Source organism: Dasypus novemcinctus, chromosome 28 (genome assembly GCF_030445035.2).
Source record: "Dasypus novemcinctus isolate mDasNov1 chromosome 28, mDasNov1.1.hap2, whole genome shotgun sequence".
Lineage (NCBI taxonomy): Eukaryota > Metazoa > Chordata > Mammalia > Cingulata > Dasypodidae > Dasypus > Dasypus novemcinctus.
In genome coordinates this window covers 16,922,573-16,946,546 of record NC_080700.1, presented here as the reverse complement: position 1 = coordinate 16,946,546, position 23,974 = coordinate 16,922,573, and the positions used below count along the sequence as shown (strand labels likewise).

At 37.9% G+C, this 23,974-nt stretch overlaps 1 protein-coding gene across 1 annotated transcript; it reads right to left on the bottom strand.

Moving 5' to 3' along the window:
* Positions 1-6,251: 6,251 nt before the first annotated feature.
* On the bottom strand, positions 6,252-7,217 carry LOC101428140 (olfactory receptor 7A10-like). Its single transcript, XM_004458258.1, has one exon. It carries the CDS (start codon positions 7,215-7,217, stop codon positions 6,252-6,254), a length of 966 nt encoding a protein of 321 aa, XP_004458315.1.
* Between the last annotated feature and the right edge of the window lie 16,757 nt (positions 7,218-23,974).

Sequence of the window (23,974 nt, the reverse complement as noted above, 5' to 3'; positions counted from 1 at the left end):
CGCATCATCTTGCTGTGTCAGCTCTTTGTATACGGGGCCATTCTTGGGCAGGCTGCACTTTCTTTTGCACTGGGCGGCTCCCCTTATGGGGCACACTCCTTACATGTGGGGCTTCCCTATGCAGGGGATACCCCTGCATGGCACAGCACTCCTTGCACGCAGTAGCGCTGCACATGGGCCAGCTCCACATGGGTCAAAGAGGCCCGGGTTTTGAACCACGGACCTCCCATGTGGTAGGCAGATGCCCTATCCAGTGGGCCAAGTCCACTTCCCAATGTCGCCTTTAAACAAAACAAACCAAAGAGTAAGACCTTTACTTGGATAAAATATCTTCCAATGGCAATCCAATTTCCATTATTTAACACATCCTCATGATGACTGGGTATTTATAATTTATTTTGCAAACTGATGATCAGAAAACTAGGTTTCCTGGATGATTTAATTTTACTTTCTTTATTTGTAAAGTTGACCATATTTTAGTATTTACAAGTTACTTTGATTTTTCTGTCTGAATTATTTCTTCATAACCTTTGGTTGTTTAACTTCTTAAGTATATTTTACTCTTACTTAAAACTATGTTTTAAACATTCACATGAATATGTTTTGTAGTATACAATATGCCAAATATTATATAAGTGTTCTAAAGGCATTCCTTAGTTTTTCAAATATTGGTCATTTTTTATAATATTTTTAGCATCTAGTTTGAAATAAGCATATGTCTATCAATTTTGTTTTATTTCTTTGTATTTCTTTCATCTTGATTTATGCTCACATAGTTTATACTTTCTTCTAGTAATGTTATGGTATTTTAAAAATTTCCTCCAATATCAATTTGCTATGGTGATTAGTGTTAAGAGAAGAATTTAACTTCACTTTGCAGTTAACAAATGACCATTTGTGCAAACGCCATTTATTTCATATCCTCCTTAACTCATTTGTTTTGAGATCACTATTATAATACAATCACTCCATATTATACCAGATTTAATTGCAATTATTCTGAATTGATGTATCTATTTCAATGTAAGCCAATTTTCCAAATTTTAAAAAATTCAGCTTTATTACATACTACAATTTAAACAATACCAAATCTCACCCTTTTTATTCCACATTTTGAAAACTATATTGCCGAATGCTTCTAGGTACAAAATCCTTGCCTTCCCATATCCATGCTTGCCTGTTTCCTTAAGAGATCACTGAATTTTTTGTTGAGGGTTATGGCAATATACTTAGCTATGAACCACAATCCCAGCCACCTCAGGAATTCAGGGCTTAACATATATTAGTTTTCTATTTGTGCTGTAACAAATCACCAGAATCCTTGTACCTTAAAATAATAAAAAGAGCAGGGCTCTGTTCTTTGTTGGAAGCTAAAAGGAGAATCCCCTTTTCTTGCTTCTCTATCTTGTAGTTGGTCCACACTTTTCTTCAATCATAGCCAGAAAAATTGTCCTTTGAGTTTTTCTACATTTTGACAGTCACATTTCTGCCTTTCTCATTCACATTTTTGTCCCTTCCAAGATAATCTCTCTAAATAAAACTTAGCTGAGTAGCAACATTAATGTTTCAGCTATCTTTCTTCCTCTCCTATGTAACCTATTTAAGATTCCAGGAATTAGTACACAGGCTTTCTTGGAAGGCTGATATCATGTCTACCTTATCATGTGCAACATTTTGTCCAGAGAAATGTAATCTGATTTCTGTTATATGAATTACTAGGAAAATATTTATAATACTAATTTAAAAATACAAGAAAAATGAGACTTGCAAGAAGAGTGTTGACCAAAAAGTCAGACACATAAAAATATAAATTATATGATGCAGTTATATAAAGGGCAAAAAGGGCATAAATAACTGCTGATTGTATTCTTCAAACTGGTTACCCTGGGGATTGGAAAGCAACTAGGAACAATGAATTTTCTTGGAACCTGGCCATTATGTACATTTTTCTGGATTTGGTTCCAGAGATTATTTCAGGTATTGAGAATTCATTGAATTTATGATAGGGTACTTTCCCATATATACGTGATAGTTCAATGAAAGGAATTTCTTTTAAAGTCCATCTGCCAAGCTGCTATTACAAATAACTCATAATGAGCTGGCTTATAAACAGAAATTTTTGGCTCATGATTCTTGAGGTTAGAAGAAGGCCAAAATCATATTACCAGTAAGGCAAAACTTTCTCTCCATAGTCTGTAACATTCTGGAACTGGCTCCCAGTGATCCAAGGGTTTATTGACGTTTACACTTGTGTCACATAACATGGTGATATCTTTTCCTTTCTCTTCAGGGTTCTACTGATTTCTGTCTTCAGGTTCAGCCCAGTGTCATCCCAGTGTTTTTTTCTTTTTAAGGAAGTACTGGGGAATGAGCCAAGGACCATGTACTTGGGAAACAGATGCTTAGCCACTGAGTTGCATCTGTTCACCAATTAGGATTGGCTTTTTCATTTATATGCTTGTTTTTAAGAGGTACTATGGATTGAACATGGGACAATGTACATGGAAAGAAGTTACTCAACCACTACATCTGTTCCTTCATCTGTGTATTTTTTCTTACTCTGGATTCTGTTTCTATTTTTACATTGGAGTTTTTTTATATTTACATAGGATTCTAGTAACCTGGAATAAGTCCCAACTTCATTCAGTTGGGCCACACCTTAACAAAAAGAGTGTTTTCATGAGATCTTATTTACAATGGTTAATGTAGATTAAGAATATGAACAATTTGGGTACACAATTCAATTCACCTCATCCTTCTATGGTAAGAAATTGTAGAATGCTCTATTTGGGATACTTGCCCATCATTTGTCCATCTCTGTGTTCCTGGATTTATTGTAGATAAATCCATCCTTCACTCCACACTGCTTCCTACAGGACTTTCTGGGTTTCTCTAAATCATCTATATTGTATAAGTGAAAGAAGATTTCTTCTGTTTTGTAATCAATAAGCCAGAAATGAGGTCCCTGGTTTCACTGTGGTAACTGGAAGGAAAAAGTGTTAATTTTTCTTAGTCTAAGCATGATGAACTGGAGATAAAGGAAAGGGAGGTAATTTTTAATATTTGAGTGAGCGATAACATTCTGAAATTGAATTTCCATGGCTGCATTTTAAATACATAGTGTATCTCTTTCTTTCTTCAACACAAAATTAATTCACCTGCTGGGAGTTGAGGTGGAATTCTTGGGTCTTAAAGTCTTCCTATAAAACTTTACTCAGTTGTTTATAAGTGAGGATGATAGTTTTCAGAGATGACCACAATTGTGAAACTTTCTCAAAATCAGTCTATTTTTCATGGGAATTGCAGATCTTCAAATCAAGAAGTGGAGATATTTATTTATTTATTTATTTATTTATTTATTTATTTCTCTCCCCACCCCCCCCTCCACCCCAGTTGTCTGTTCTGTGTCTATTTTCTGCGTCTTCTTTGTCCGCTTCTGTTGTTGTCAGCAGCATGGGAATCTGTGTTTCTTTTTGTTGTGTCATCTTGTGTCAGCTCTCTGTGTGTGCAGCACCATTCCTGGGCAGGCTGCACTTTCTTCAGGGCTGGGCGGCTCTCCTTATGGGGTGCACTTCTTGCGTGTGGGGCTCCCCTACACGGGGGACACCCCTGCATGGCACAGCACTCCTTGCGTGCATCAGCACTGCACATGGGCCAGCTGCACACAGGTCAAGGAGGACCAGGGTTTGAACCGCGGACCTCCCTTGTGGTAGACGGATGCCCTAACCACTGGGCCAAGTCCACCGCCAAGAAGTGGAGATCTTAATGCACTTTGGATTTTGGGCCTGAATTCAAGGTCATATGTTTTGACTAAGAGAATATAGGGGAAGTGACAGAATGCCTCAAGAGACCTTGGGGTGTTTCTCCTGATCATTTTTGGAAACCTGAGCCTGTGAGTTCAACAGCACCGTACAACCTAATGGAAGATGTGGGTACACATACAACAGATACCAGTTGTCTCTGTAAAGGTCACTGTAACACAGTCTCTATCTAGAAAAGCCACATGTATGAAAGCAGGTCCAGACAGAATCAGCAGAGATTTGTCTGCCAACAGAGCTGATTACAGCCCATAAGGAGCTGTGCAGAGTTCAATACAAATCCAACCACACATGACTCTTATAATATAGCATTGTCTTATGTCATTTATTTTGGAATGGCCTGGTATGCAGCAATAACTAACTGATGTCGATGTGAACAAAATTACAGACAGTCTGAATAACCATGTGCTACTTATTTTTAGGATCACTTTAAATAATTGAAGAAAAAAATTCATGATTCCACTGTTTTCCAGGTGATTTCAAATAAGTATATTAAAAAGACTACTCATTTTGACTGTGTATATACCCAGCAGTGGAATTGCTAGGTCATATGATGGGAACTTGGTACTGATGATGATGCTTACGAACCTGTGTGCTTGAAATTTCAACTATGCCTAGAGCTGTAGGATGCCTAAGAGTTACCTCCTGAGAGCTTCCATGTTGCTCAAATTTGGACACTTTCTAAGCCAAACTCAGCAAGTAAATGCATTACCTTCCTCCCAGTATGGGACATGATTCCCAGGGATGGGCCTCCCTGGCACTGAGGGATTATGACCAAGAAACAGCTAGTGATGCAAGAAGAAAAAGACCTTCAATAAAATGGGGAAATGGTAAAGACAAATGAGTTTATATAGCTAAGAGGCTTCAAAGTGAGTCAGGAGGTCATCAGAGGGGTTGTACTTATCCGCATCTCAGCAAGATCTCAGAGACAGCCAAAGTAGATAAAACCCCACATAAGAGTGCTCCTGGGTGCTACAGAGACACACAGGTCCTATGGTAATGATAGATGGCTCTGGAGCTCAGGGTCTTGTCAGGGGTCCCTGCATTGGAATTTGTGCCCGAGTGTGATGGAGTTGGACTCAGATGTGACATCTCTATACATGCTTCTTCTGCCACTTTTACTGAGTGTATGGTTGGTGCTGGAGTTGGTATATGCTCAGGAGACTTGACTCTCTGGACTGTCCATGTGCCAGCTGGGCCCTGAGTCTCAGCAGAATTACAACACCTGCTCTCTTGTTTGTTGGACCTACCCAGGTCAGCTAACAGGGAGGTGAGGATGGTCAACCAACACAATAGGGAACTGAAAGAGTCTACAACTGCAAGCAGGAAAAGCCCATCCAGCATCCATGTAGGATCTAAGTCCCCTTTCAATTTAGAGGTGGAGTGGACCTCACCATCCCAGGGTCCTCAGGAGCGAGGAATAAAATATGGATTTGCGTGGACTTACTGGTATTCTACTATAGAATTATTGTGACTCTAGCAATGGAAGAAACTGTATCATTGATGAGGAGATAGTGGCTATGGGATTTGTGAGGACAGGGAGTGTGAAGAAGAGGTGTGATATGGGGGCATTTTGGGGACTTGGAGTTGTCCTGAATAATATTGCAGGGACAAATGCAGGACATTATATATCCTGCCATAACCCCCTGAATGGACTGGGAGAGGATATAATCTACAATGAAAACTATAAACCATGCTGTGTAACAATGTTCCAAAATGTATTCATCAAGTGCAATGAATGTGCAGCACCAATGAAAGAGGTCGTTGATGTGGGAGAAGTGGGGGTGGTGGGGAGTGCGGATGTATGGGAACCTCTTATATATTTTAATGTAACATTTTGTGTGATCTATGTATTTTTTAAAAAGAGAAAATAAAAAAGAGACTACTTTTGAAATTTCATTTTGGGTAAGCAGTGGGTGTTGAATAGACAAGCATGTTTGATCAGGAATAACTTCTATCCTGACTCAGAACACTCCATTCCCAGGGTAATCATTGTGCTGGGTTTGACGCTTTTGTTTAAGTAATTGTTTCATCAAGAGGCTTAAACAGAGGTTAAAACATTAAAGTAATAAAAATTAGAATACAGAGTCAATACATAGATTGCACACTAATGAAATCTTCAATGTTTATGAAGGAATTTATAGAAAGCACAGATATTTTGTTTAGAGGAATGGAAATAGGCATTTTTAAAAAATGTATAACATGCAACCCAGTCCTGCACCCAAATTTGTGAAACATCTAGCAAATTGAAAACAAGATTTCTTAATGACTAGAAATAAATAATTTAAAAGAATTATTTTCCTTAGTAATAGAATGTAAGATTTAAAGTTATGCTTCAACACATTTAGGATCATATTGGACTCTAAGGTAGGCTCTGATTCTAAAACTTTCAAAGAATCATAATTTCTGTCTCTGAGGCTTTGTGCTCTCTAATCACATCACTTTGTCAACTCCTGGAACAATAATCCTTTTTGTCTTTCCACTAAGGATTCTTTTCAGAGCCCTTTTTATGTCTTTATTCCTCAGACTGTAGATGAAGGGGTTCAACATGGGTGTGAACACAGCATACATCACTGAGGCTGGTGCACTTGCATGTGCATTATGCATAACAAAAGAACTAATATACACTCCCACAGTTGTACTGTAAAATAAGGAAATGACAGTGAGGTGAGAAGCACAGGTGGAAAATGCTTTATATTTTCCCAGAGCTGATGAGATTGCATGTATGGAGGAAAGAATCTTAACATAGGAGAAAATGATACCAATGAATGGTCCTCCACCCAGCAGCCCAGCTGCAAAGTATATCGCTATGTCATTGAGGAAGGTGTCAGAACAGGCAAGTTGTACAATCTGATTATATTCACAGAAAAAGTGGGGGATTTCCAAGTGTGTACAAAATGACAGTTGCAACAATAGTGATGTTTGTATCAAAGCATACAGGATACTTAAAATCCAAGATCCCAGTACCAGCAGTACACAGAGCTGGGGGTTCATGATGACCATGTAGTGCAGGGGGTGGCAGATGGCCACAAAGCGATCATAGGCCATCACAGTCAAAAGGAAGTCCTCCAATGCTGCAAAGAGTAAGAAAAATGACATCTGAGTGATGCAGTCTCCATAGGTTATAACTCTGACCTGTGTCTGGATATTTACCAGCATCTTTGGGACAGTAGTGGATGTGAAACAGATGTCCATAAAGGATAGGTTGGAGAGAAAGAAGTACATGGCTGTGTGGAGATGGGAGTCTGAGATGATTGCCAGGATGATGAGCAGGTTCCCAAAGATGGTGACCAGGTACACAGACAGGAACAGCCCAAATAGAAGGGATTGCAACTGTGGTTCCTCTGATAATCCCAGGAGAAGAAATTCTACAACTCTTGTTTGATTTCCTGATTCCATGTGGTTGTGGTGGCTATTCAGAAATAGAGAAAGAATATGACAAACAGGCATAATAAACTTTGATTTTCCCTCTTACAACCAAAAACTCATTTCTTAATTTTGTTTTTTAATCTATTCCTCTTTAGGGGATTGTTTGAGCATTCTGATTAGGGATTCCTGTCCCAATTTCAGATAATTCCCCATATAGTCATGTGTTCTATAGTATTTAAGAGAAATCCCTTAATTCAGTGGAGCAATGCATACTAAGTTCTGACTTTGTGTAACAATCTGTTGTTGAAGAAATAACATAAGCAAATAAACACAAAATCATAACATACTATATCATTACAAGTGCTGGAAGAAAGAGAGCAGGTAAAAATCAAACCCAGAAAATGAAGAGGTCATATTTTTTATCCCACAAGGTTTAGGCAAGACTATCATACTAGGTAATATTTGAAGGGAAACCTCACATCAGAGAAGGTGTGAGCCACCATGACATTTGAGGAGGTGTGTGCTTCTCAGACAGAAAGTCAAGGCAAAGGCCCTGAGGAAAGCCAATGTTTAGGTTGTTCAAGGTCAATGAGGAAGCCAGTGGGGCAAGGGAATGTGCAAGGGGGGAATGATGATAAATGGGTGTCTGACAAGGTTAAAGGCAAGGATGGCCTTGTTGCTCCTGAAACCTCAAGACATAGAGAGTTCCTTCTCCACATGTTATACCTCTTGCACTTCATTAATTTGGTTGCAAACAAAACCCCTGAAATTAAATGGAGTTGCTCCTATTACATCTAAAGGTTTCCATACATACTCTGAATTATATGAGACAGACATTGGAATTTGTGAGGTCAGATGCCCCTAGTTTGTGGAGAGTCTCCCCACAAAACACACACATGTGTGCAGAGATATATAGTACTCCTGGGCCTACTTGGGCCTGATAATACCATCCTCTTCTCACCCCAATCACAGTGATGAAGTGGAAAGGGAATACTAATCAAGCTGATTTCAGATTATGCTTTCCCAGAGTATTCAGAAATGGAACATGAAATTGAATCTGGCAAACTTCCTTGGACATGTAAACCAAAAGCTTCATTTTCATGCAATCATTTTATTCCCTGTGTTTAAAGAAACATAAATATCTGCTCAACAAGCAGAAAATGAGCATGATGAAATGGACTTGAGGGAAAATAACATATAGCTTAGGGGCTCACTGAGAGACTGTTCTGAATAAAACCTGTCTGGACCAAAAACAATTTATCCAAACTGAAGTAGTGGTAACTTCACTAGGGACATAAATACCCCAACAGTAAAAAGAACAAAGGGAATTAAGGAATATTTCCCAAAAAATTATTAAAAGCACAACAAATATTGGAAAATTTTATGCGAAGCAGTAGAAGATTTTTAAAAGGTTATTAAATGCAAAAAATTTGGAATAAGGTATACATAGTTTTGAATTGTGGATGTAACCTGTGCTTTCTGATAAGTTTTGATAAGAGCTGATCCATTCTAAATCTTAATATCATCACCTATATAATAGGGAATATAGCATCCATCCTCCTAAGAACGTTAACTGATAATTGCTATGCAAAAAGCTTTATGTAAGTTCCACCTGCTGGTAAATTAGTGGTTGTCACTGGTAATGAGATGAGACTGAATTATCTCCTACTTCTCAAAAATCCCATTCTTTCTTTATGTTATGTCCCCAATTTCATATTCCAAGTTGAACTTGATATGCCCAGAACCCCATAGTTTCTGTATTCAATGATTTATAGTTCTACTTCCCTCTTCCTGGGGACTCTGCAACATTTCCACTTGAAGCTATTTGCTTCTGTTCCTTTTGGAAACTCCTGCACCCTTTCAGGATAGTCTGGCATTATCTCTTTTTGAACCTTATTCTTAACATCCATAGAGAAAGCTGATTAATTCTTCTGGACACTTAAATTGGATGGTAGGGATGATGTTTGTGTGCTACTTTTATTAACAGCCATGTATTTCCTATCTTGGTTCCCAGACAAATCGTATGTGAGTGACTTGAAGGATGTTGTAATATTCTACATACTTCCCCTCTCTAGACATGGTCAGTTGGTGCCTGGTTTTAAGAGTAGCTGATTAAAAATATATTGTGAGAATGAATGAAGAATGTGATTTCACAGAAATGCCAATAGTGAAAGCAAGAAAGAAGCAGAGTATTGCTAAAATACATATGGAAGACATATTGGAGGCATGCTTTGTGAGAGTAGATTCATACGGGGGTAAGCAGTATATAGAGAACAGAGTAAAACTCTCTATAAGAAATGTAAAAGTGCCTTATACATACTAAGAGTACATTGAAAATAAACGTATGATTATCTTCATTCAGCTGTATATGTGTGTCTATGACCACATTGCAGATCACAAGGTTAAGTGTTTCTGACTGAGAAATGGTCAAAATTTTGAAAACCACTGAACTAAAGATAAGAACAGTTTGAAAAGAAGTACAGTCCCTGCTAATGGGGAAAATTCCTATGACTAGAGAGCCAAATGGAAGTACAAAGTTGGAGAGAGACTGGGCAGCCTGTGTGGGAGCCAAGGCTCCTCCAGGCTCAAGGGCCACAGATGGAGCAGGTGTTCTTGCTGCACCTGCCTTGTGGTATCCACATCACAGCCTGATTTACCTGCCATTTCTGTGCTTATCCCATATTTATTTGACCACACTAGATTTTTTATGGAACCAAAGTAAATGAAGCAGGTCCCACACTAAATTTCTTGTGCAGTTATCTTTTATTTATTATTCTAAGGCTTTGGGTTTTGAACTCTTTTATTAACAAATCCAAAGGCCACATTCCAAGCCCTGTTCTATTCCTTGTCCCATAAACCAAGGCCTTCCCAGACCATCCTCTCTAATATTCTGGGCAAACCACAACAATTAGTGTTCTTTCTCTGATTTATCTTTGTTCATTTAATGGTTCCCTGAGGGCTTTATGATATTTGCGCAATTATATTTGTACTATCGTTTCTCCTGTAAAATGTGTGATCCAAAAGATCAGGGACTATACCTGCTTTGCTCTGTATTTTCAGGAAGGCATGTGAATGTAAATATGAAGAAAATGTGGGTTATGAAATAAAAAAGTGTCAGGGAGAATGAAACAAGTTTCAAAACAATTAAATTAGACAAAATTGAATGGAATTTCTAAATCTACATTCTTAGAGACAAAATGGAAAATAATATTTAATACAATTGAGTTAGATTAATATTTAATAGAGAAAGACCTGGAAGTAAATGAAGATACAAATACACTTTTTAAAAGTTCATGAAGGAAACAGTTACAAAATTTATCATTTCATCACACATAAAGACATATGAACTCAAATATGCTTCTGAAAAGGATGAAGGTGAAAGATATTTGGTTCATTAAGAATTCTCCCCAAATAATATAAGATGTGATGGAACCTTTAGAAATACATTTTATCAAAATAAGAAAGGACAGAATTTGGGGAATAGAGATGTGAAAATGAAATGTCAAAGGATATAAAAAACGATAAACTAAAATAACACAGAAATTTCTGAGATTGCAATAGAATAGGAGAAAAACATGTAACACTGGTAGATTGGGCCACACAAAGTTTATTGCCTCTCAAATATTCCTCCTCAATTACATTTATACAGGCATAAAAGAACTAAATTATGAACACCAATATTGATGGGAAAATTGCAGTTCTGATTTGAAAGAATATTATTAAAAAACACCCAGGGATGAGCCTCCCTGGCAACGAGGGACCACTATCAAATACCAACTGATGATGCAACTGGAAAAGGACCTTATATGGAAGGTTCAATGCGGATCAGCAGAATATCCATGTCTACATAAAATAACATGACTTTAAAATGCTGTTTGACCTAAAGTAAGGGGGAAATGGAAAGGAGAAATGAGTTTATATGGCTACGAGTTTCTAAAAAAGAGTCTGGAGGCTGTCAGAAGGATTGCCCTCATGCACAACTGAGCAGAGTCAGAGAGACAGATAAAGCAGATACAACCCCCAGATATTGGTTCCTTTGAGGGCTAAAGAGACCCATGGGAGTTATGGTCATGGCCAATGGGGTTAACTACCAGGGCAGATGGCCCCTCTTTGGAAATGGTGTTTATGTGTGATGAAACTGGACTCAAATGGGATCTCCCTTCATAAGACTTTCATGCTAATGTCCTGGAGGTGCAGTTAATGTTGGGGTTTAAGATGTATTTAGGGGATTTGAATCTCTGGACTGACAATGTGATAGCCAGATCCTGAGCCTCAACAGACTCCAGCACCTACAATCTGATATATTGGACTTACCACACTCAGCTAAGATGGAGTTGAAGAAGGACAACCACCACACCATGGAGCCTAGAGTGATTACAACTGAAAATGGGAGGATTGCATCCAGCATCCATGTGGAATCTGAGCCTCCTCTTGACATAGAGGTGCAATGGACACAACCAATCCAATGTCCACATAGAAGAGGTGGCATTGGATTGGGAAAAGTGGACATGGTGGACGATGGGTATGGGGAAAGGCAGGAAGAGATGAGAGGTGGAGGCGTCTTTGGGACATGGAGCTGCCCTGGGTGGTGCTTCAGAGGTAATCACCGGACATTGTAAATCCTCACAGGGCCCACTGGATGGAATGGAGGAGAGTATGGGCCATGATGTGAACCATTGTCTATGAGGTGCAGAGGTGCCCAAAGATGTACTTACCAAATCCAATGGATGTGTCATGATGATGGGAACGAGTGTTGTTGGGGGGGGGGGAGAGGGGGGGGGGTGGGGTCGAAACGGACCTCACATATATATTTTTAATGTAATATTATTACAAAGTCAATAAAAAAAAAAAAGAAAAAAAAAAAAAAGAATACTCTGACCCAAATGTGCAAAAACAAGTACAATTTACAATAGATAATGTGAACGGCTCATAAACCAAAATATATTTAACCTCACCTATAAAGGAAAAATTTTCAAGTAAATGTTTTAGTATACCTTTTTCCACCAATTAAAAAATTGTCATTTCTCATGTGAATAACCAATTTGAAAATGGATGTCTCATGCACATATATTACAACATACTATCTACCTGCATTGGACTGGAACTTTCACATCCATTCACAAGTATGCTTAAATGTATCTTGTCAAAAATGAAAAAGAGAAATATGCTCTCTTCACTGCACATACATCCACTGCTAATATCCTAATTTTACCTACTCATAACTACAAAGTTCCTTGGACAGATGTCCTGCTTTTCCTAGATTCACATTTTCTCTAAAACTCTTTATTCTAATTGGGCTTCAAATCCCATTACTTACTCATTAACCATGATCCCTGTTTTGCTTAAATCAATGAAATCTTCCTTATTAAAAATATAAATATAAAATATATTAATTAATTAAGGAAACAGGGAACAAACAAGGAGAGATTTTTGTCCTGGACTAGACTAAATTAGCACTAAGAAGACATCAGATAAAAACTCACAGCTTCTGTTCAACCTGTTCCCATCCTGCAATATAGACTTGGCTCCCCTCCTCACCTGGATTGTTTCTCAGAGAGGAAGATCTCTAGGTGAAATTCTGAATTCCAGCTTGAATCTTTGATAATGGAGACTAAAGCTCTGACCCAAAACAAGACAGCAGGAAGGAGTCAGGTATTTGTCCCCAAGCCAGAGCTAGGACCGCAAAGAAACCACCATGCCTCATCTTGCCTGAGGTTGCACGAGCTAAAGCACAGTCCCTAAGAGTATTTACAGCTTCCTCATATCTGCTCCTTAGGTACATTTGTCTCTTGTTATTCCAAATGCTGATCCATCATACCCCATTGGGAAACTAATCTGAACAGAAAAAAATTCTAGTTGATTTTCTATTCCCAAGAGACAAGGATCTGAGACAGATGGATACAGTTTTTATTATTTATCCTCCATGAACTCTTCTTCCTTCCATAGGTTGTTGATGCACCTAAAATCCTTTCCAATCCTTTGAAATAGAGTTTCTCTAAGGTACATGGTGGAGAAACCTATGTTGACTAGGTCCTTTGAATCTCCAAAGCATTGAATTTGGGTGAAGACACTTTCCTTTTCACTGCCTCCAAAAATTTCCTATTCTCCTCTTCAAGCAAGTAGAGAACTGTTCATTTGTTATAGAACCATGGACACTACACTCCTCTGCCTGCTGACACTTTACCAAAACAATTGGGAATGAAATGCTTGTAATATAAATTAGGACCAGTTTTATACTCCTTCATTTTTAAAATGTTTATTAATTATAAAAAATATATTTAGATCTCTTATAGACCATGGTGAGTTCACAACTTATAAGAAATGTTTCATTTAATTTTGCCTCTATATCTTTGGATATATTTTGGATAGTTTTGCCTCCATATCTTAATTTTTTGGTTAATATTTATATTATTTCTGTTCATTTATTATAATAAAGATCAATATTTATATAGAGATTAAATTTTTATGTATAACTTAAAACTGAATAGTTCACATTTCTAACACTATCAGGAGTACAATTCACTGGTAATAATCACATTCACTACATTGGACTTCCATCACCAACATCGTTTACCTAAACTCTTTCACCACCTCAAACAAAAACTTTGCATCCGTTAAGCAATATTGTTCTGTTGTTCTGGCATCTGACCCCTGTATCCTATATATACATATATATATACATATACATACATATGTACATATATATATATATGTGTGTATATATATATATGAATTTGTGTACTTTTTGTATTTCATAGAAGACAGATCATACAATATTTGATTTTGGGGTCTGTATCATTTCACTCAACATGGTATCTTCAAAGTTCACCCGTGTTGGAACATGAATTAATATTTCACTCTATTTTATGGGTCAGTATTTCATAGTATGTATATACAACATTTTATCTATTCATGTCTTGCTATATAATTGTTTTCCATCTAACTTTTGGTGAATAGTGAAGTATAATTGACAGCCTGGTGTGGGAATAGGAAGGTGGAGAAAAGATCAGGCCTAGAGAAATTAAGGCCCAGTTATGGAAATAGGGAGCACCCAGAAATTGAGATGAAGTATAACATGTAGGACCACCATTTGGCTGAAAAAATGGAGAGGAGTAAAACCCAAATGGCCCTCCATGGTTAGCTGCTGGAGAATTTTCTATTTGGGTACTTTGCCCATCACATGTCCATTTCCATTTCTCTGGCATAAGTTCGGTAAATCCAGACCTTTCCTCCTCATTGCTGTCCACAGCACTTCCTGGGTTCCCCTGGATCACCAAGTAAAGCAAGAATTCTTCTGTTCCCTTAATTAATGAGTCATGCAAGAGGTCCCTGCACTTGATGAGGTATCTAGAAAGAAAAGGTATTATTTCTTCTTAGCATAAAAATGCTGACCTGGGGAAGCGGACTTGGCCCAGTGGTTAGGGCATCTGTCTACCCCATGCGAGGTTCACGGTTCAAACCCCGGGCCTCCTTGACCCATGTGGAGCTGGCCTATGCTCAGTGCTGATGCACGCAAGGAGTGCCCTGCCATGCAGGAGTGTCCCCCGTGTAGGGGAGCCCCACTCACAAGGAGTGCACCTCCTAAGGAAGTGCAGCCTGTCCAGGAATGGCGCCGCACACACGGAGAACTGACGCCGCACACACGGAGAACTGACGCAGCAAGATGACACAATTAAAAGAGACACAGATTTCCATGCTGCTGACAACAGAAGCAGACAGAAAAAGAACATGCAGCAAATGGACACAGAACAGACAACTGAGGAGGCGGGGAAGGGGGCGGGGTGGGAAGGGGAGAAAAATAAATAAAAATAAATCTTTTTTAAAAATGCTGATCTGGAAGGAAGGGTCAGGGGAAAATATATATGGACAAGCGTTGATGATCTAGATTAGAAATCCCATGTCTTCTTATGCATTGTGTAGCTTGACTCTCAATCTCTTCATGAAATTAACAATGTTGCTGAGAGTAAAAGTGGAGAGCATCATCATTAAAACTTGGGATTTTAAGGATTGCAATGAAACTTTAGTAAATTTGGATTCAAATTTTTTTGGTGAAAGACTGAAGAGATGGCCTAATTTTCCAATTCTTTTGAATCCATGTCTTTTAAACTTGACAGTGCAGTTCACCCTAATTCAGCTGGTGGAGTTCATCCACATTTGCTTTAGGGATGGACTTAATTTGCTTTGGCCAAGAAATTATGGTGAAAATATTTGTCTCAAGAGGCCTCAGCATGTTTCTGACACTCTCCCTTGGACTGCTACCTCAAGATTGTGAACAACACCAGACTCACCTGTTGTAGGATGAGAGGACATGTGAAAAAAACATCTTTTTCAAACTCAAGTGCACCCTAGACCAGCCTATAGTCACCATATTCCTAATATGTGAGGGAGCCAATCCAAGACCAGTAGAGCCTCCATAAATTTCTCAAAGCTGGCTACAGCACAAAGAGTAACACTGCAGGGATCCAAATATGTCTATACTATAGCTTACCAAATAATGGTTGAAGAATATATGGCAGATGGGTATGCTGGACAGAGCCTTTGGCAAGTTGTATAGGCAAATCACAAAAAATAACTGGAGGATGTTGGAACAATGTTATGTCACATTTTGAGAAAATCAATTCTTCAGTTCAGAAAGATCTTATGGTTTGGTGCTATACCCTAGTAGCAAATAAATGCATACCTTTGGGCCATCAACATACCATGCAATCTCAACTGCCCATCATGAATCCCAAAGCCATAAATTTGTGCATACACAAAAACACTCCAAGTGAAAGCAGTATACGCAAGACCAGCTTTGAGCTGGTGCTGAAGCACCAATGAGTTGGATGAGCAAAAGTTCAGATTCTATGGTTTGTATGCCTCACAACCTATACTATTAGGCTTGTGGGAAGAACCCTATGATCGGCTGACTAGAGAAGAAAATCATCAGGGTTGATCGACAGATAGCACTGCATGGCATTCTGGTAATATCCAAAAAGGGTGATGAATTATATCCCCACCCAGTAGTCACATCAATGAACAGTAATAACGGGACTCCTCTGAGAAGGTAGATATTTGAATTGTACCACTGGTTGCCTTTTTTACTGGAAGGAAAGATGGAAAGAAGTATTGGTTTACATTGTTATTGGTAGTACTAGTAGTTTGGTTGGAAGGTCAGTGGCATGGAAGAAACGGATGCAAACGTGCACAAAACATAAAGACAATTGTGTACTGTGCAAATACTCAACAAAGAAAAACTTCAGCAGGAGAATTTGTTATGATAAGACAAGTTGAACCATTCTGTACATAGACCAGGATTTTCCCCAGTTACCTCTGTCCTCGGAGAAGTGTAAAATCCTACTAATAAAATCCTGGCAGTTTTTTCTCTTAGAAAAATAAATAGGAAGCATAAGAATGATAAATTATGTAGACATCTAGGAATTTATAGCAAAGTTGTAAAGATCTTCATCATTCACACATTACAAGTTCCATAAAACATCTTAAGAATCTATCTCCTATCTAGGTGTATTAGAAAGGAAACGGCAAAGGCTTAAGTACGTTTGTAAGAGATGCAATTGTTCACTTTCCTAAACTACACTCGAAGTCTAAGTAAGTTTGGGATCCACCATTGAATCTGCATGATACGGAGTGAGGTGGGTAGGGGGAATATCATTTACCATCCATGTTTCCTTCATTCTACTTTCTGTTCTTGTACTCCAGAGGATGGTGATCTTGGAGGCACATTACATATTTAATGAATACTTATGTCAAGAATATCCTTCTACCTGGATTGCAGACAACTCACCACGTTGGTGGAACCAAAGATTTCAATAGAGACTTCTTGATTATACAATATGCATGATGATAACAGATGTATCAATTTTCCTGGCTGCCCTGTTTTTCAGTGTTTTTTCAGTGTTTTCAAATTCCATTTACTTGAAACTCAAACTTCTAGCTTCTTCAAAATGTTCAGAGTTCATGCTTGCTAGGTTTCTTCTCAACATTTTTATTTTTCATTAAATTGTCTTTTTTAAAAGATACCTGGATCACACAAAAAAATGTTACATTAAAAAATATAAGAGGTTCCCACTTACTCCACACCCCACACACACTCCTTCCACATCAACAACCTCTTTCATCATTGTGGCACATTCATTGCATGTGGTGAATACATTTTGGAGCACTGCTCCTCCTCATGGATTGTAGTTTACATTGTAGTTTACGCTCTTCCCTAGTACATATAGTGGGTTATGGCAGAATATATAATGTCCAGCATCAGTCCCTGCAATATCATTTAGAACAACTCCAAGTCCTAAAAAAATGTGACCTGTGTTACAATAAGGATGTTAAACAGCAGATTTGGGTTATAGAGTTCGTGGGCTACAGTGGTCAAAGGTGAGGCTGCAGACAGCAGTTAGGAAGTGACTGCAGCATCCCAGGCTCCGTGACCTGCCTCCCTCATGAAGTCCTCCTGGATTAGTCCACACTGCTTCCCAGAGCAATGATTATGTGTGTTTGTTTGTGTGTGTGTATTTTTGTCTGCTTACCTGTACCCAGTGCCTGGCTCAGTGCCTGTACTCAATAAATATGACTAGAATGAAGAATAGGAAGGATCCTATTGGTCTTTGAGGGGGCCTATATCCTATAATACATCTTTTCCAATTCTAATGAATAAAGTAATAATGAAAAGTTCAAAAAAAAAAATGCCCCCACATCTCATCTCTTCTTCCCTCTCCCTGCCCTCAGCAACTACCATGGCCAATTTCTCAACATCAATGCTACAGTTTCTTTCATTACTAGTCACAATATTTCTATAGTAGAATACCAGTAAGTTCACTCTAATCCATATTTTATTCCTCCATCCTGTGGACCCTGAGTTGGTGATCTCCTCTCCACCTCTATATTGAGATAGGGTTTAGATTCTACATGATTGATGGATGTGATTCTCCTGCTTGGAGTTGTAGGCACTCTTGGTTCCCTGGTGTGGTGGTTGACCATCTTCACCTCTATGTTAGCTGACCTGGGTAAGTCCAACAAAATGGAGAGTAGGAGCTACAACTCTGTTGAGGCTCAGGGCCCAGCTGGCACATGGACAATCCAGAGATTGAAGTCTCCCGGGTATACAGCAACCCCAGCACCAACCACAGGTTCAGTAAAAGTAATAAAAGAGGCATGTATAGAAAGGTCACATCTGAGTCCAACTCCATCCCACTCAGGGACACAAATTCCAAAGTAGGGCCCACTAACAAGGCAGTGAACTCCAGAGCCAACTGCCATGGTCATAGAACCTGTATGTCTCCATAGCTTTTAGGACAAAAAGTTCCTGGGGTGTATCTACTTTGACTGTCTCTGGGATCCTGCTGAGGAGTGAGTAAGCATGACCCCTCTGATGACCTCCTGACTCTTTTTTGAAGACTCTTAGTTATATAAACTCATTTGTCTTTACCATTTCCCCCTTTATTCAAGGTCTTTTTCTAGTTTCATCACCAGTTAGTGATTGATAGTAATTAATATAGGTACTCCTGCCTTTTTTTGGTTATTCTTTTCTTGTAAGATTGTTTTCCAACCATTCACTTTTAGCCTCCATGAATCTCTGGGTCTAAGATGTGTCTCTTGTAGACAGCATATAGATGGGTCATATTTCCTTATCCAATGTCCCAGTCTGAATCTTTTGATAGGTGAGTTTAATCCACTGACATTCAGTGTTATTACTTTCAAGGAATTATTTATGTTAGCCATATTTTGATTGGACATGTGTTTGTGTTTTTTTTCTTTTCTTTTTGTCTTTTTTGTTCCTCTTACACTCTCCTCCAACTCTGCCTGTCCTGTTTTTTCCTTTCTTCCTGCAGAACTCCCTTTAGAATTTCTTGAATGGGAGGTTTCTTGTTGGCATTCTCTTTCCATTTCTGTTTATCTGTGGATATTTTGAACTCTCCATCATTTTTGAATGCCAGTTTAGCTGGATAGAGTATTCTTGGTTGGAAATTTTTTTCTTTTAGTACCTTGACTATATCATACCACTGCTTTCTTGCCTCCATGGTTTCAGATGAGAAATCAGCACTTAATCTTATGGAGCTTCCCTTGTATGTGATGGTTTTCTTTTCTCTTGCTGCTTTTAGAATTTTCTCTTTGTCTTGAGCGTTGGATAATTTGACAAGTATATGTCTTGAGGTGGGCCTGTTGGGGTTTATGATGTTTGGGGTGCGTTGTGCTTCTTGGATATGTACATCTGTCTCTTTCAGTAGATTTGGGAAGTTTTCAGCCATTATTTCCTGCGACACTCCTTCTGATCCTTTTCCCTTCTCTTATTACTAAGTCATTGATGAAAGTTTCAGAGCAAGCAAGTTGTACCACATGATTAGTGTCACAAAAAATTGAGGGAAAGTGAACTCTTTTTGAAAAAAATAACTGTGATACCTATAAGTCATATAAAAGAGATTCAAGAACACTCAATACCCAGGATGCCAGCAGGAGCAGGACACAGAGGCTGGGGTTCATGATGATGGGGCTGTGCAGGGGGTGACCAATGGCCAAAGCGCATCATACATCATCACAGTCAAGAAGAAGTTGTCTAATATTGCAAAAACAACAACAACGACAGGAAAATGCATTTGCCTTAGGCAGTTTTTATAAGTTATGATTTTACTTTCTGTCTGGACATTCAGCCACATATTTGGGGCAGTGATGGAAATGAAACAGATATCTGTAAAAGGTAGGTTAGAAAACAAGTACATGAGTGTATTGAGGGGGGAGTCTGATATGAAGGCCAGGATGATGAGTAGGTTCCCAAAGAAGGTGATCATTTACATTGACAGGAATATCCCCAAAAAAGACACTGCACTTCGGTATCTTTTGATAATTTCTGGAGGATAAATTTTGAAACACATGATTGGTTTTCTGATTCCACGTAAATAATGAAACTTCTGGAAAGGAGACCAGAGCAATGCAAATTCAACTACAATCAGTGATCTTCAACTTATCATAAATGATATGGTAGATTATTTCTTACTGATTATATGTTATCTGATAATATCTGGGAAACCAAAGACTGCTGATTCTCCTTCATCCTGTTGCTCATTAGACATCTTTGTCCATAATTGAAACCATTTCCTAAGGCAATATTTTCCACTACAGATTCTCTTAGAGTTTATTTTATTCAACAAATATTTTGATAAGTCATTTTGTACCATGTGATCATATAGGTGATGGTGGCACATTTATATGTGGAGTATATGGGAATCCCCTATATTTTTTATTTAACTGCTTAATACCAAAAAATATGAAGGAAAAGTAAACTACAATAAGGTCAGGTCATCCCCAAGTGACTGTGATGAAGTCACTTTCTTGGTCCCTGCAGCATCTAACCCCTGTTATAACCCCTTGATGCCCAGAAACACTAATAGACAAAAGAAAATGAAGTGATTACTTTACACCGTCAAGACACCTTACAGAAAGAAGATATCAAGAGGAAAAAAAGCAGAAGTAAACCAAGAAGACAGAAGAAAGAACGACAAAATGTACAAGAAAATGGGTATTTTTATATGAAAGAGTAGAAGAATTTATAAATTACATAAATAGAAAACTTTTGGAATTTGAGTATTGGTATATCTTTTTAATATATACAATATTCTAATGAATGGGTATATTTCATCATGAATGATCAAAATTCTTGTGTTTCAAATTGTATTGATAACTTCTGAATCCTTTTAAAATGTCTGTTTTTATTCACCATTCAGGATTTTTAGAATGATTTTGCTGACTATCACTTGAAATTTAACTTATTATTTCTAGTAAATTACTGCGAAAATAAAAATATATACTGTTAGAGGGAAGAATTAAGTTATTCTGAGTTAAATAAAAGCTAAGAGAATTTGTCACTACTAGACAAGCCCTGAGTAATGGTAATGGGAATAATGCACATTGAAAAGAAAGGACTCTATCCAATTGATTAAAGAAACAAGAAGAAATATATTTATATGGGTAAATATGATATATATATGTATATATATATATATATACACATGCACACATATATCATGCTGCATCATGCATAGCACAGGTTCACACAGTTGTTTCACAAATCTCTTTGTTTATTCCTATGTGTTGCGTGTATGTGTGTATGAGCACAGCACCACAATGCAGTAAAGGAATATCTTACTCTTGGATAAGGGCAAACATTTTTGGAAGCCACTGGACTAAAGGCAAAATAGATAGAAAAGGAGGCCATTCCCTGCTAATAGGGAAAATGCACTATAAATGGAGAGTGAAACAGAAAAGTGAGGTTGGAGGAGAACAGATGCCAGCATGGGAGCTGAGGCTTCCCCATACTCAAGGGACACAGACAGAGCAGGTATTCTTTCTGCATTTGCCTTCTCATGGTTTCTGCATCAGCCCTGATCTACATATTCTTGTGATTTTCATTTTAATTGTCTTTTTTAAAGATACATAGATCACAAAAAATGTTACATTAAACATATAAGTGGTTCCCATATACCCCATCCCCCACCCCCCACTCTTCCCACATCAACCTCTTTCATCATTGTGGCACATTCATTGCGTTTGGTGAATACATTTTGGAGCACTGCTGCACTGCATGCATTAAAGTTTATGTTGTATTTTACACTCTCCCCCAGTACATTCAGTGGGTTATGGCAGGACATATAATGTCCAGCATCTGTCCCTGCAGCATCACCCAGGACAACTTCAAGTCCTGAAAATGCCCCCACATCACATCTCTTCTTCCCTTTACCTGGCCTCAGCAACTACTGTGGCCACTGTCTCCACATCAATGATACAATTTCTTCCATCGCTAGAGTCACAAGTTTGTCCCATACTTACAGGACCCCATTGATTTTTTTATTTTTTAAGGATATTAATAATTAGATACATATATGTTACATAATAAAATTTAGGGGATTCCCATATGCCCCACTCCCTACTCCTCCCACACTTTTCCACATTAACATCTTTCATTAGTGTGGTACATTTCTTACTATTGGTGAACACATATTGAGGCATTGCCAGTAAGTGTGGATTATAGTTTACATTATAGTTTAAACTCTCTCCCACACAATTTTGTAAGTTATGACAAAATATATAATGACCTGTATCAATAATTTCAATGTCATCAAGACAATTCCAATGTCCAGAGAATGCTCTCTAAGAGTTGCCTCCGGAGAGACTCCTATTGATATTTACATGGTCCCATAGTGGCTGCAGCAAGTCCTTTACTCCCTTTTCTTGGGTGGCATTCTATACTTTGTTATTCATGATCTTTGGGGTTTTTTGGGAATATACTTATTTTTTATATAAATACATCTTATATATACTTTACACCGTCTAATATTCCATTGGGTACACTAGAGTCCTGGGATTGATCCTTATACAACATAAAAAGACCTTCTTATTCTTGAACTATTGTGATTAGTAATCAAAGAAAATGTGGCACTGGTATGGAGAAAGTGGCCATGGTGGCTGCTGGGGGTAGGGAGTGGGAGGAAGAGATGAGATGTGGGGGCGTTTTCAAGACTTGGAGTTGTCCTGGGTGGTACTGCAGGGACAGTTACCAGACATTGTATGTCCTCCCATGGCCCACTGGGTGGACTGTTGGAGAGTTTGGGCTATGATGTGGACCATTGACCGTGAGATGCAGCGGTGCTCAGAGATGTATTCACCAAATGCAATGAATGTCTCATGATGATTGAGGAGATTGTTGTTATGGGGGGAGGAGGGGGGTGAGGGGGGTGGGGGATATATGGGGACCTCATATTTTTTTAATGTAATATTAAAAAAATAAAGACAAAAAAAAAAGACCTTCCTAACCATATTCCATACAATCCCTAAAATGGCACAGCATTCATGTTTCTACCCTGATTATCTTTCTTTATATACCGTGTCCCTCAGGACATCAGGTCACACATTAACCTACATTGTAGTCTGATTTCTTCAGTATAATTCAAGGACCAAATAAGCAGAGACTACACCTGTGTGTTTTCACAAAGTTGTGTGAATATCTGCACATTCACATAGAAAACAAACTATAAGAAAATAAGAAATTATGAAATGAAAAGAAAGTCAGTGAAAACACAAACAGTTAAATATACTGTATTTAACATGGTAGAATGAAAATGTAAAGCTAAGAGCTGAAAGAAAATGGATAATATAGCATAATGTATTGACATTAACATGGTTCTCTAATTAAAAATTAAATTGGCAAAGTCCTGCAAATAAAAGAATATAAAAATACAGTAATCTCAAATGTAAGGAAGAATCAGTGTCTGAAGTTATATTTTAAAGTCTATAAATATATATTGATTCATATACGGTGATGAAAATTCAAAGATGAACTTTACTTGAATTGAAAATAAGAATGTCTTCCAATTGACAGAAGTGTTACTTATACAAAAAATCTAAAGACAAAATGAAAAAAGGAATAATGGGAAAACAACATAATGATACATATACAAAGTGATTTATTAACATAAAAGAAGCAGAAAAACTTCCCATGCTTGAAAAATAATGGGGGAATCACAATATATTGCATCAATAGATTCAAGCATTTAAAATTAGCCCATTTCCCATAAATCCATCTATACATACAGAAAAGAATTAAATGTCAAAGAGCAAAGTTGGTTGTAGAACACAATTTTTCTTTGAACCAATGCAATAAAAAATAACCTATGGGTTATAGTTAGCAGCAATACTGTAATATTCTTGCATCGTGACAAAGACGTACTGTGTTAATAGGAGATATGAAAAAATGAACTAAATATTTATTTGCTAAGGACCATAGTGCTAATAGTCAAATG